Source organism: Amblyraja radiata, chromosome 14 (assembly GCF_010909765.2).
Source record: "Amblyraja radiata isolate CabotCenter1 chromosome 14, sAmbRad1.1.pri, whole genome shotgun sequence".
Taxonomy (NCBI): domain Eukaryota; kingdom Metazoa; phylum Chordata; class Chondrichthyes; order Rajiformes; family Rajidae; genus Amblyraja; species Amblyraja radiata.
The window spans coordinates 8,172,786-8,187,589 of NC_045969.1; the positions used below are offsets into that span (position 1 = coordinate 8,172,786).

General features: G+C 40.7%; 1 protein-coding gene across 1 annotated transcript in view; it reads left to right on the forward strand.

Moving 5' to 3' along the window:
• The window catches only part of morc3 (MORC family CW-type zinc finger 3), a 109,707-nt gene that overhangs the window by 49,904 nt on the left and 44,999 nt on the right, over positions 1-14,804 (forward strand). Inside the window, exons 17-20 of the mRNA XM_033033492.1 lie at positions 1,364-1,488; positions 2,836-2,962; positions 13,966-14,240; positions 14,510-14,758. Of these exons, the coding sequence (XP_032889383.1) occupies positions 1,364-1,488; positions 2,836-2,962; positions 13,966-14,240; positions 14,510-14,758 (776 nt within the window). The remainder of the gene's footprint in view (positions 1-1,363; positions 1,489-2,835; positions 2,963-13,965; positions 14,241-14,509; positions 14,759-14,804) is intronic.

Consider the following 14,804-nt stretch of genomic DNA (forward strand, 5'->3'; position numbering starts at 1 on the left):
TTATCTATTATGCTTTGTATTAGCATTGCTCTGCATGTTTGGAATTGGCTTTGCTCTGCATGTTTGGATTAGCTTGTTTATGTTGAGATAAGACATTTGTGCAAGATAGTTGTGCTCGCCTTTGTATGTTTTGTTTATATAAATTGAGGGGGAAGATGTTTGGGTTCTCCCCCTCGAAGCTAGCTCACCACTTAGCGTAAATTAGTTGTCACAGTTATATGACCTTTGTAACTTCGCTGAGATGACTAAGAGAGATAAAGGAGGCCAAAGATAGGGAAGTAAACATTGGGTTCTGCTAGCTTAGCACGTAGCGTATATCAATTGTGACAATTATATGACCGTTGTAAATCTGTACCAAGCCCTAGCTCAGAGAAATAAGGGGCCCAAGAAAGGGAAGTCGTGTGATTTAAAAATAGGAATAACGGAATGGAAAATAACTGGGAAGGAGGAAAAAAGTAAATGCAAGTGATTGGCTATTGCTGAGGGAATGTTTGCAAGTGATTGGTTGCCGATAAGGGAATGTGTGCAAGTGATTGGGTAAGGAAATGCACAGGGGGTGGGACATACAGAGTTAAACATGCCATAAAGAGGGACAGCTCTTTGTTTTGGACTGAACTCTCAAGTGATTTGCACTTTGAGTGTTCTAGCCTTAATGTGCAAATCAAGGTTTGAACTTCTTGAAGAATTCTCTGCGTCACCTGAGCTAATTTTGAGTATTAGCAACCACAACAAGATGAGGAAACACTTTTTCCACACAGAGTTGTGAGTGTGAAATTATCTGCCTCGGTAGAGGCCGGTTCTCCGGATACTTTCAAGCGAGAGCTAGATAGGGCTCTTAAAGATAGCAGAGTCAGGGGATATGGGGAGAAGACAGGAACGGGGAACTGATTGGGGATGATCAGCCATGATCACATTGAATGGTGGTGCTGGCTCGAAGGGCCAAATGACCTACTCCTGCAACTATTGTCTATTGTCCATTGATATATTGAAGGTAGTTTTTTTATTCACGATTATACTGTAAATTCTTTAGCTAGATGCTGGTTTTGATGAGTAAATAAATCGGTCTTTTACCAGCTGTAGGCCCTTGCAGCACTTGCTATAATCTTGTTTTAGCCGTGATGGTGCCACAGTCGTCTCTGGCTGTATGTTCCTGCCCTATCAATGGTTGGAAAATTGGCTGTGCTGAGCTCTCTTCTGACTTTCCAATCACTATTCTGGTTAAAAGAAAATGTTTCAGAAGTGTTCTTACGATAAGAAGCGAAGTTTCAAAGCATGGTCAGTAAATAGTGGCCACAAAAATAAGGTGCTGCATTTGGAAGTAACCTTTACAAAGGTGAGATTACCTTCTGTTTTTTTTCCAAAGGTTGACCAACTGCAAAAAGAAAATGATGCATTTCAGTTGCACTGTGCAAATCTTTCGAATGAAGTTGAATGTTTAAAGCAGGAAGTCACTGAAGCAAGGCCGAGCAAGTCTTCAGCAAATACTGGGTAAACATTGGAATACAGTGACCAATTTTTGTGTTTGAGGATCACACCTGATAGAAGTTAAACTTTCAAATTGATGTGTTGAGTGGTTTAGTTTAGTTTTTAGTTTAGAGATACAGCATGGAAATAGGCCCTTCAGCCCATCGAGTCCTCACCGAGCGGTGATTACTCATACACTATTTCTATCCTACACCTGGGGAGTATTTACAGAAGCCAATTAATCGACAAACCTGCACTTTTTTGGAAAGTGGGAGGAAATCGGAGTAAACCCACACGGTCATGTGGAGATGCTTGCTCGAAGGGCCGAATAGCACCCATAGTCAGGATTGAACTCGGGTCTCTGGCGCTGTAAGGCAGCATCTCAACTGCTGCGCCACTGTGCCACATATAGTGGCTGATTGTCAATGTTGGGATGTGGATGGCAAACGTTTATTATATAGCAAGAGTTAGTAGTGCTTATCAAGGGTAGGCAGAGGATGTGCAAAAATTCCGAATTAACTGGAGAGAGAAGGTTCAAGGTAAAGCACATTTACAAATGAATTATGGGTAAATTATAATGCACAATGTGAAATCATAGCTTGAAGTTGTGCAGCTGCCAGAGCTGCTGCCTTACAAGCTGGGTTTAAACTTCTGGTGCTGTCTTTGTGGAGTTTTTCAAATGATGAGTCGGTTTCCTCCACGTTTTCTGTTTCTTCCAATGATGGTAGATTCACTGGTCACTGTTGGATTGATTTATTAATAAGAATTGACAAATTAATAAATGCTTCAAGTTTGATTAGTTGGACGACAGCTCTGAGTTACAATGAGTTCCTCAGTTGAATGTTTTTTATCCATTTGCAAGTTCCTACTCTACAATCTGTATACATGTAAACCATGAATATTTCTAACATAGAATTATCTCCATTATCTCCAGGGTATTTGTTATTCAAAAGTTTTTTTGGTTTGATGCCATTGAAAATAGGCCATGGTGGCATAGCGGTAGAGTCTGTTGCTGTAAGGCAGCAAGACCCCTGTTCGATCCGGACTATGGGTACTATCTGTATGGAGGTTGTGCGTTCTCCCCATGACCGCATGGGTTTTCTCCGAGATCTTCCTCCCATATTCCAAAGATGTACAGGTTTGTAGGTTAATTGGCTTGGGGAAATTGTAAAAAATTGTCCCTAGATTGTGTGTAGAATAGTGTTCAGGTGCGGCGATCGTTGGTCAGCACGGACTCGTGGCTGATAATCTAAAATCAATACCCCGTTCCATCTTCTCCAAAACCATGCAAGAACGGTTCTCGCTACTGTTATTGCATCACACGGAATTATGTTACAATTAATATAGGAACCTGTTTTGTCCTGTTTACAGTGTGGAACTCAAGTCTCTACGGATTGGTGTTGCACAGCTTCTGCAAAATATTATACCTGAACTGGACTTGGAACAAATAAATTACGAATCAAATGTTGTTGATGGGATTTTGGACCAGGTTATCTCTGCATCTTGAAGATCATCTCCTGTTTTGCAATCAAGATGCAATGTGAAGAAATTAGATGGATTATATAACAAAGCCAATAGCCTTGATAAACCAGAGCTTAAAGTGAAGCAGACAATGCACTTCTGTCATGAAAATGATTTCTCTTCTGATCTAAAATGTTAATTTCTCGTCTGGTATACAGTTGATGCCCCAGGAAGTCTATTGGAGCAGTTTGAAGCAAATGGAAATTATTCATTTGCAGTAAACAGTTCAAACTAGTATTTAAATATTCTTGGAGGAAAAGAAACTGCAGGTGCTGGATATCTGAAAGCAGAAAAACGGTTAATATTTCAGGTTAATGATAAGTCGTTGGTCTGAAACAGTAACTATGCTGCCAGACTCGCTGAGTATTCCCAGTATTTCCTGTTTTTTGTTGTTTTTTTTTTTTACTGCGCGTGTAGTTCAAGAGTTTCAGTACATGTCATGCTTGCAATGCCGATTTGATGAGCTGTATTGTAGCTCGTTTTTTCCTCAAGATCTCACAGAACTTTTACTGTAAATGGACATGGCATAATATTTAGTAAAGCTTGCAGCACAAAAGCAGGTCATTAAGCCATTGGAATAATAATTGTAATCAACTGGTTCTTCCATTGGTAATGAATTTGCACTGCACAATCACTGTCAAGTTTCAGTCATCCAAGTTATTTTTGTATTATAGAAAATGCAGTTGATGCACCGTGCAAAATGCCAGTTAATTCCTTTCTGCAATTGAAACTAGTAAAACAGTGAAGAACAAACTTGTACATATTTGTACATTTTGAAAAATAAATATTCAAATTTAGTTGATACAATGTGCGGATATAAAGTGAGGTAATGTAACTTTACCCGGTTGTTTTTCCTCAATCTCTTCATTTTTTTAACATTTACTACGATATTTTTATTGTTCTGTTGGTTTGTAAACAATGCATGTACAATTGATTGCGGCACTGTTTACCATTTATGAACATTGTTAAACAAAGTTTACTTCAAATACAATATCGTGTTGTTCAGGGAAAATATATATATGTATAGTCAATATTCAGAATGGTAATCCTTTGTTTTTATTATTTCTTTTGTCTAATGTCTTTGTACTTGCTGGGAGTTCTCTTATTATCTCATCTTTAGCCTGTGGTGGTTCGAGGCTTTTCATTTGTGGAATGTACCTCATCAGGTTTCTCATTAACTGTTAACATTGTCATATCCAGTATTTCAATCTGGGTTTTCAGATGCTATCAGTATCAGTGACTTGGCATGTTCATTCTTCCATGAAGCCATGAGTTTTCAGCTCAATAATTTGCCTTGGTGTACATCATTTAACAATGGAAAAGCAGGTTGAGCAACTTTACTGATCAATATTATTTGCTGGAAGTCACCATGTTCTAAGGGCAGAAACAGGTTTTGAGTTCAGGCTCTCTCATGACTTGTCCTTGATTCAAGTATTAGAAACCAACCAGTGTCTCATATTGTGTCTCCCAATTACAATTCAAAATCCTCAGTAGAAGCAGCACAGAGAGTAATTCTATGTAATGTGTAGTATTAAATGGAATGATCATAATATTTAACTTCAGTTTCGATTTTGGGTATAAACTTTCCTCCCATGCACACCAAATTTAAAATAATTTGTCATGCATAAATTATAAATATATTGATTTATCTCCTGCTCCAGATGCAGATAAAGGATGCTTTGCATTGCTTGAGTTCCTTCAGTAGGTTACTACACAATGGTTGTCAAACTACTCCATGGCAGTTTTATATCCTATTCATCCTTATGAAATGGTTTTACATTGTTTTCTTCCAATATCAAATGGGAACAAAGTCTGTTTCACAATTTGTTTCGATGCAGTCTATTTATCTCTATAAGACGTGGGAATCACCATTTGAACATTTCTATAATGTTATTTGACTTTCGCGGACGGTATTGCCCTGTCATTTATGTTACCAAGATGATGACTGCTAACATTCAGCTTCAGTTTTGACATTATATGCCCTGCATTGGCAGAAATAGACTTCAGTTGTGACTGACTTTCAAATGAACATACTGTAACTCAAGATAGACACAAAATGCTGGAGTAACTCAGTAGGACAGGCAGCATCCGTGAAGAGAAGGATCTCGCCAGTTACTCCAGCATTTTGTGTCTATCTTCTGTTTAAACCAGAATCTGCAGTTCCTTCCTACACATACTGAAACTCAAGGCCTTATTTAAGCATGTCTACTCTTCAGGCAAATGGATCTCGGACTCTAACTATGTGCTATTTATAAGTTGACTAGCAGGAGATATGGAATGACAGTGAAGGGTGATTCATCTTGGAAATAACCTCCCTCTGGAGCACTGTGTCTTCCCACTAATTATATGTACAAAGTCTTTACTCAACCTCTGTCATGCCCATCCAACCATGTTTCCATTTTGAATGTAAAGTTGGAAATGACTGTCATTTGTACTAATTTAGACTCTTAGATTTCTGCAACGGGCCAGGTTATGAATTCCAGTCTTAACTATTTCCTTTTGAATTTACAGAAGCTGTCTTAATATTTTATTAAATCAATTCAAGAATTTCTTGCTGATCCCTTGTTGCCCTGTAAAGATGCCACACTGGTCTACTGCAACTCAAGTGGTGGAAGTGTTCCATTGTTACAGTTGGTAGGGTGTTCCAGAACATTGTTGCAGCAACAATGAATGTCTGAAGGAATGACGGTCCATTTCCAAGACGGGATGACATGCACCTTCATGGGGAATTTGGAGATGAAGACGGTCTTTTACATCTGCTGACATTATTCCTCTATTTAGTGGAAGTCCTGAATTAGTGGCACCAAAATATCCGTGGCAAATTGCTACCGCACATTGCAAACGTGGCTATAGAATGAAAGACATGAAAAATAACCGGAATACTTCAGAAACAAAGGTTTAATTAAAAAGCAATTATTTTACCAGGCGGCACGGTGGCGCAGCGGCAGTGTTGCTGCCTTACAGCTCTTGCTGCGCCGGAGACCCCGATTCATTCCCGACTTCGGGTGCTGTCTTACGGAGTTTGAAAGATCTCCCCGTGACCGCGTGGGTTTTCTTCGAGATCTTCAGTTAGCTCCCACACTCCAAAGCGGTACAGTTATGCATGTAAATTAGCTTTGTGTGAGTGTAAATTGTCCCTAGTGTGTGTAGGGTAGTGTTAATGTGCGGGGATCGCTGGTCGGTGCGGACTCGGTGTGCTGAAGCGGCATTTCCGCGCTGTATCTCTAAAACTAAACAGCTACTCTGCCCACAAAGGCGACAGTGTGAAGGTTCACTCGTAAATTGTTTTTCAAATATTTCCTGACAAAGTTTTTTTCAAAGTCTATTTTGATTTGATTGGCTATATGGGAATTTCAAATCTATGTACAAATCTACAATTTAGTTTTCCTTAATGTTTTTTGATATTATTTCCAGTACATACAAATGTTCGTATGGTGTCAGGATTGAATTCTAAAAATCCAGCTAATGGATTGGAAAGCTGGGCTTTTTGGGTCTTGGTTTAGCATCAGATAATATCATGGACTTATTTTTCTCCAGAAGCAATTTGGTAATAAAAATGAACTGCAGATGCTGTTTTATACCAAAGGTAGGCAGAAAATGGTGGAGTTACTCAGTGGTCAGGCAGCATCTCGGGAGAATTCCTCCAGAGTTGCTGCCTGACCCATTGAGTTATTCCAACATTTTGTGTCTATCTTTTGCAATTTGGCGAACTCAAGGAAGGAAAATATTTATCAACTTCTGTATTTTGTGCGAGAGCTAGCACAAATAGATTGGGTATTGGAATAAAAAACATTTAACAGAAGTTCCTTAAAGTATGCTATTGAAACTTCAATGTTTTGCACGTTTGCCACAAAAACGATGGTGGTGTCGTCATGGTTGGGTGATACATGCCAAGATGCTTCCTGTCCCGTTCTCCCCATTAAGAATTTTCAACCACTAACCACTTATCTTACGGTTGAGAGATGAGATGAAAAATTGCAACCAGTGTTCAAATTGTCCAGCTGCTAGTTTTAATTATTAAACAAAGTTGACAGGAAATTGTGGTCAATTAATGTAATGCTGAGTTTTGTATTCAGAACTAAACATTGAGAGAGAATAGATCTGTGTCTGCTCTAGAGGCAATATAATTTGGCATGAATCTAATACCCAACGTGGGAGAGTTGAGGCGTTGGGATAGGCTAGAAAAATCTGACTTAGATATTCATATTCAAGTATCTGAGCGAGTAATGGGAAAGAAAAGGTAAATCTGAATATCACAAAATTAAACCATAGCACGCAAAAGAATGCAGGTTTAAATCACACATTGAGAAATCTGTGATTTATTCCATTAAAATGTATTTAATTAGATTCAATCTAAACACAGAGCTTTGGAAATATAGGAATAGTACTTTATTGTTACATGTACCTGGATACAGTAGAATTCTTTGTTTTGCGCACAATTCAGTTAAATTATTCCATACGTAAGCACAGTAGCAGAGAAGTGCCACCTAACTAATTGCTGATGTTGGGAACTACTTGCCCCCCCCCCCCCCCCCCGCCTAATTGGGAGGAGGTGTGGCAGAACATTTAAAATCCAATTTGCAGACTTTCAAAGGGAATCTAATTTTACAAGAACTACAAGATATAACTGAATTTGAGGCCTGTTTGAAACCGGAGCTTAACCCCAGAAAAAGGTGTTTTAACAAAAACAGGGATGGTTTAAAAGTGGGTATTGTAACTTGGGATAGGGTTGAAATGAGCAGCAGTGGAAATCTACACTAACTGGTATTTTGACAGAGTATGTCATGCATGTCCAACACCAATCCTGTCTTAATTTTGATTTAGAAACAGAACTGCAGATGCTGGTTTATACCAAAGTTAGACAAATAGTTCTGGATTAACTCAGAGGGTCAGGCAGCATCTCTGGAGAAATAAAATGGGTGACGTTTCGGGTCGGGACATTCCCGAAACGTCACCCATCCGTTTTCTCCAGAGATAGTACCTGACCAGCTAAGTTACTTCAGTACTTTGTGTCTATCTTAATTTTGATTTCCCCACTTGGGGTGGCAACGAGTTGCAGAAAAGGGCATTTCCCTACAAACCTCTTAGCCCTTGCCCTCACATAAACAGAACTACAACATGCAGTGAAGGTTGAGATTTAAGAGTACTGAATGTTCTAAATTAAGAAAGTTGTCATGCTGCAATTCCATTCTAATCTTTTCCAACTCTTCTCAGACAGGTGTCGAAATCTTGACTCCTAGTAACTCTTGATACACAAAACACATGGTCGTCAGACTAACTTTATTTTACTTGCATACAAGGCCTAGTCAAAGGCTAGGCTAACAACTCCAAAGATTAACAGCAATCACAGCATATTTATACATTCAAGTAAGCAAGTTTTATGTATTTATTACTTGCAATGCAAATCTTGCAAAGTAACCTTGGATGCAGTTACAAAAGCAGATGAAGTAGTATCAGTAGTTACTTCCCAAGTGCTGCATTTTCCAAAGACAGTGTTGGCATAGTAACAAGAGTATTATTATCAGATGTGGCTTTTGTCTTAAATTAGCAATCAGAGAAGTGATTTTTCTGATATCCTATCTGTATGGTTCACGCTTGTCTTAAGCAACGAGTGCCCTTTGTGCTCCTTTCTTATGCAAGATGTTGTCTCCTATTCTGCTGCCTATGTGGCTTGGCCTTATTTTCCATTAACCCTTGCAAACTATGTTGCTCATTTTTCTAACCTTCCCTAATGAATGCAGAATCTCTCACTCCTTTATTTACCAACTATTTAGCTACCTTTGCCTGAAAAATATTGTGACTGCTTTCACTGCCATTTGAAAAGTTCCACTCAACCGTCTGTGAAGAAAGAAAGTCACCTACATTTACAGAAAAAAAATCACGCGTAGAAGAGAAAACCTAATCATTAGGCAATGTTTCTCATTTTCCAGCTCTAGTAATCAACATACTAAGGTTCAGAAAGCAAATGTACTATTAAATCAACAGCTTTAAAAAATTATTGCACACAAATTGCTTTCTATTTATTTTAACACCTCCTGTTTACTATTTTGTCTCTTGGGCTGTAAAATAGCAACTTTAACGTGGACTAAGTGCTATTGTAACGTGGGCTAAGTAATATTTAACATAGATCTGGAAATGCTGGAAACACTCAGTAAGTCTGGCAGAATTAACATTTCTGGGACTTTCTATCAGAACTCGCGGTAGTTAGGAGAGTGAACGTGCAAAGTGAATTGTGATATATATCATGAGACCATTTTTATGCAACACAGTTATTCTGTCCTTTAGTTTTTACAGCTGATGCAAGGTCCGAATCTGAAATGCTAATTCAGTTTCACATTCTAGAGTTGCTAAGTGTTCTCAGTATTTTCTGTATATATTTCCATTTCAAAAATTTGCTGTTCAAAATTTTCACTTTAATTTCAATTTCTGCACTGATCACTTTTGAAAAGTGGAATTTACAGTGTTCCAAGTCAAATCCCCACACGTCTCCAGTTCGCATTTTGTCCCAGTTTGATATCCAGATGCAAAACTCAAGCTTCTTTCAGGATATATTTTTTAATTTGTTCACTGATTCCTCAATGGCAGAATTATTTCAATTTGTTTTATCAGTGTTATTTGGAGAAGAAAAATGTAAATATCAAACTATACAAGTTTTACATTGGAAAACTAAACCTACTTCCTATAAGGTGTTCTATATCAAATTAATCCAATGATTTACACTTGGTTGCTGCAATCTAGATTATTTTCATGTATATGGTACAAAATAGCTTTTTTTACGTCAGATCTTGAACAAAATTCAAATATTCTCCCTTTATAAAAAGCATTTGTTGTGTTAAAAAAATGTGGGTACTTTATAGTGTTAGCAACTCCTGGGGGGAAAAAAGCTTTAATTTCAGTCTTCTAAAATGTGCTTATTTAAGTAATGCTTTAAAAAAGAAAGGAAAAAAAAAGTGAATTCTGAAGACTTTTTCATCCTTTCTCACCCACAGAAAGAAAGTGAATGTTATGGTAATATTGGGAGTGCATACAGCAGCTTTAAGTTTCATGATTCAACCACTGTTGGTGATGAATGTGTAATTAATATTAGCAAGTGGTAATTCATTGGTTCTCAGGTATTTTGACAAAGTGATGGTACCAATGTATTTGAATAAACTTGTGACATTTTTCAAAGTCTACTTTTTTACATTTCGGTTTGAAAAATTGAAATGGCCTTTCGCAAAATGCGTTGAATGTATTTTTACTGTGTTGACTGTGTAATAGTTATCTTTCTGTTCTGTGACCTCTCCAATTCTTGAGAAAATGTTTAGCAGAAACTCTTGATAAAATAGAACCGGCGGGCATGAAGAGTTTTATCAATGCATGTAATATTAGTATATTTTTATAATTTGCTCATTATTGTAAAGAGAAACGATGTGATTCATTTAGTAACATCAAAACTTATATTTCTGCAAAGCTTTTTAATTTGAAACAATAAGGAGAGAATTGATCTCGTGTGAATGTAGACACAAAATGCTCGAGTAACGCGGAGGGACAGGCAGCATCTTTGGAGAAGAAATGAGTGACGTTTCAGGTTGAGACCCGATGCGACCCAAAATGTCACCCATTTCGTCTCTCCAGAAATGCTGCCAGTCTCGCTGAGTTACTCCAGCATTTTGTGTCTATACCTTCGATTTAAACCAGCATCTGCAATTCTTTCCTACTCATGTGAATATATATCATTTTGTAAACAAGATGATTTTAAATTGAAAATTATGTACATAAACAGTTTTATACTTTGTCTTGCTGAATAAATTTCCACTTTTAAACTTTTGATAGTCTAATTACTGAATCTTGTGTTTGGGACGGAAGAAAAATTATTTCCCACCTGGTTAAACATTTATCTGGAGGCACAAGAGACTAGATGCTGAAATCTGCAGCAATAAAGAGCTGCTTGAGGAACTCAGTGGGTCAGGCAACATCAATGGAGGGAAATGGTCAGTTGACATTTCTGGTTTAAGTGTGCCATGCCAAGCAGCGATTTCTGCACACTTAAACTATCCTACACACAATAGAGACACTTTGCAATTTTACCAAGCCAATTAACCTACAAACCTGTACATTTTTGGAGTGTGGGAGGAAAATGGAGCTCCCGGAGAAAACGCACACAGGTCATGGGGAGAATGTACAATCTCCATACAGGCAAGCACTGGTCAGGATTGAATCCAGATCTCTGGCACTGAAAAGGAGCAACTTTACCACTGCGCCACCCTACAATAAACTGCAAATGCTGGCATCTGAAGCAAATTCTGAAACAAGATCAGTTTTTTGTTTGCTGCATTTCTATGTCTTGTGAGCTTGTGAAGGCAAACAAATGTGTGAGACAGCAGATTCCATCACATGCAATAGGAGTGTATGTTCTGGGTGGTCTATAGATGGTCTCGACCCGAAACGTAACCCATTCTTCCTCTCCAGTGATGCTGCCTGTCCCGCTGAGTTACGCCAGCATTTTGTATCTATCCACTCTTTGCTAATCGTGGAGAATCCTGAGCCCCCCGTCACACCTCTTACCTCAGCCTGCCCTGTGGAAGGCTGGGCTTCCCAGCACAGCGACTCACAGCCCAAGCAGGATGTCTTAAAAACAGAAGGTACATACCTGTCGATGTCTGGACTCGAGAACCAACACTTATCAGCTCCATAAAGATGGAGTAGAAGGGGAAGTGGTTACAGGAAAAATCACAAAAGCTAGAGGGAGAAAACTTGTTTCCTATGTTGAGGGAGTCCAGAACCAGGGGCCACAGTTTAAGAATAAGGAGTAAGCTATTTACAACGGAGATGAGGAAACACTTTTTCTCTGAGTGGTGAGTCTGTGGAATTCTCTGCCTCAGAGGGCGGTGGAGGCAGGTTCTCTGGATGCTTTCAAGAGAGAGCTAGATAGGCTCTTACAAAATAGCGGAGTCAGGGGATATGGGGAGAAAGCAGGAACGGGCTCCTGATTGGGGATGATCAGCCATGATCACATTGAATGGCGGTGCTGGCTCAAAGGGCCGAATGGCCTACTCCTGCACCTATTGTCTATTGAAAGCTACTGGTGTATTGCATAGAACAATGTAAGCACAGAACAGGTCCTTTGGCCCAGCTTCTGCGCCAAACATGATGCCAATTTGAACTGATCTCATGTAATCCTTGTGTGTAATCCTTCTCAAGAGAGGTCTTGACCCTTTACCACCAAGGGCCCGACGATGGCAGCCTTGCCAACAGTCTGTCTGTCTTTTGTTGTTATTTTTAGTATTTTAAACGTTTGTGTTAATGTTCTCTGGTTTGTTTTATGTGGGGGGAGGGGGTTGGGGGAAACATTTTTTCAATCCCTTGCCGGAGATGCAATTTTTTTCCGGGGCGTATCTCCGGTAGCTCTGCGGCCTAACATCATGGAGCTGGAGGCTATGCTCGGGACTGACTTTGAGCTCCACAGTGGGGACGTGGACTCGCCATCGGAGCCTGCGATCCCATGACAGGGATCGACGCTCCAACCGCGGCCTGCAGATTTTACCATTGAGGAGCTCGCAGTCTTGGGTAGAGACCGATGTCGGGAAGCTCCTAACAATGCAGAAGGTTTCGACCAGCCCCGACCAGGGTCAAATCGCCCGATGCGGGGGAGCTGAGAATCCCACCCCCCCCGCTGCAGGAGCTTGATTGCCCAGATGCGGTGGTGTCGACCGCCGACTCCGGGACCCAAGATCGTCCCGTCAACGCAAGGCTCTAAACCCCCCCCGACCGCGGGAGAACAAAGAAGGGAAGAGAATGAACTTTTTTTTGCCTTCCATCACAGTGAGGAATGTGGAGGATGTTTATGTTAAATTTTATTTTGTGTGTTCTGTTGCTCTTTATTGGTATGACTGGCAAATGAAATTCCTCGTATGTTGCAAAAAATACTTGGCTTATAAAGTATGATTAAGATATGATGATGAAATGCCACTTATCCATGTTCTCCAAAGATGCTGCCTAACGTGCAGGAAGGCACTGCAGATCTTGGTTTAGAAGATGTAGACACAATATGGAGGCAGCATCTCTGGATATGGGTGACGTTTTGATAGAAGAAATGGATGACGTTTTGGGTTGAGACCCGACTACAGACTCCAGCATGTTGTGTCTATCCTGGAAAAAGTTAACTGTTTAGAGATACAGCATCTTGACGCTAAACGTCACCCAATCATTTATATCCAGAGATGCTGCCTATCCCGCTGAGCTACTCCAGCATTTTGTGTCTATGTTGCCTGACCTGCTGAGTTACTCCAACCCTTTGTGTCCTTTCATGTGATAGGAGCAAAGACGTGAGACAGCAACTTCCACCACATCCAACAGGAGTGCATATTTTGGGTGGTCTTTTGAGCCATAGGGCAGAATAGTCCATTCGGCCCATCAAGTCTACTCTGCCATTCGATCATGGCAGATCTATCTCTCCCTCCTAACCCTATCCTCCTGCCTTCTCCCCATAACCTCTGACACTTTATCTGTGCTTCTGTGTGGTTGTGCTGATGTATAGTATGTTTTCACTGGACTGACTGTATGTAATACATAAGAGTTTCACTGTATACAGGCACACGTGGCAATACAGTAGTAGCATTGAACCATTGCCACCCTAGTGCCAGCGTGTCCCAGACCCGGCCCCCAGGTGGCGCAGCCGAGCACCTTCCCCCGGCTCCACCGGCAGCCGCTCCGCCATCTTGAATCCCGTTCTCCCGCCTCCCACGGACCCATTTATTGACGAATTCTCCGCATTTATTGACGAACCCGCCGCATTTATTTCAAACTAACGCGAAAGCAACATCCACCCGCCGTGTGCAGGTCGCGGGAAATGTAAACGACGCCGCTCCAGCGGGAAAAAAAAACCTCTTCCTGCAGCCAAGCGCTCTGGGCTGATTACCCTCTAAACCAAAAGGTAAATGAGACAAATAAAATCCTACCGCTTGTAGTCCGCTCCACTAAATTGTTTGTTTCCGCTAGGATAAAACTTTCCCCGTCTTTAGCGGGTCTGTGCCGCGCTGCGCGGTCGGGCACCGCCTGCGGTTCGGTTACTCGCCGGGTTGCGCGCTGTGGGAGGACCGCGCCGAGCGGGCGGAGGCCCATCTTGCCGGCCGGCCCACACCTCTTTCGTTGGCGGGGATCGCGCGCGCGCCGGAAAGTGACTTGTTGTTGCAGGCGGTTGGAACCAAAGGTCCTATCGCGGAGCAAAGGTACGAGAGCGAGGGCAAGATGGTCCACTCGGCGAAAAAGCCGAAGTAGGTTATGGGTAATTTTTTTGCGCCATCTTGGGAATCGCCTTCCGTCATGGCGTCCACATCTACAAGTGTAGCTTACTGTTCTGCTATAAATTGCTCGAATCGCCAATGTAGGCGACCCGACCTGTCTTTCTTCAGGTTCCCCATTCAAAAGGAAAGGTGAGGATAACATTATTACTTTCTGTTGTGTAGTAAACATATTATTTTGCCTGCCCGATCTCTCCCTATAGCTCAGATAGTCGAGTCCTGGCAACATCCTCGTAAATCTTCTCTGCACTTTCTCACTGGTTGGAACCAAAGATCATAGAGCAAGAGCAAGATGGTCCTCTCGGCGGAAACCGTCGTAGTACGTCATGGGTAATTTTTAGCACCATCTTAGGAACTGTCTTTGCGATAACGGCCATGGCCTCCACATGCTCATCTACAAGCGTAGCTTGCTGTTCTGCTATAAATTGCTCAAATCGCCAATGTAAAAGACCCGACCTGTCTTTCTTCAGGTTCCCCAAGAACAACGAAAGGTGAGAAACAATTATTACTTTCTATCAATATTCTGTAGTGAAAATA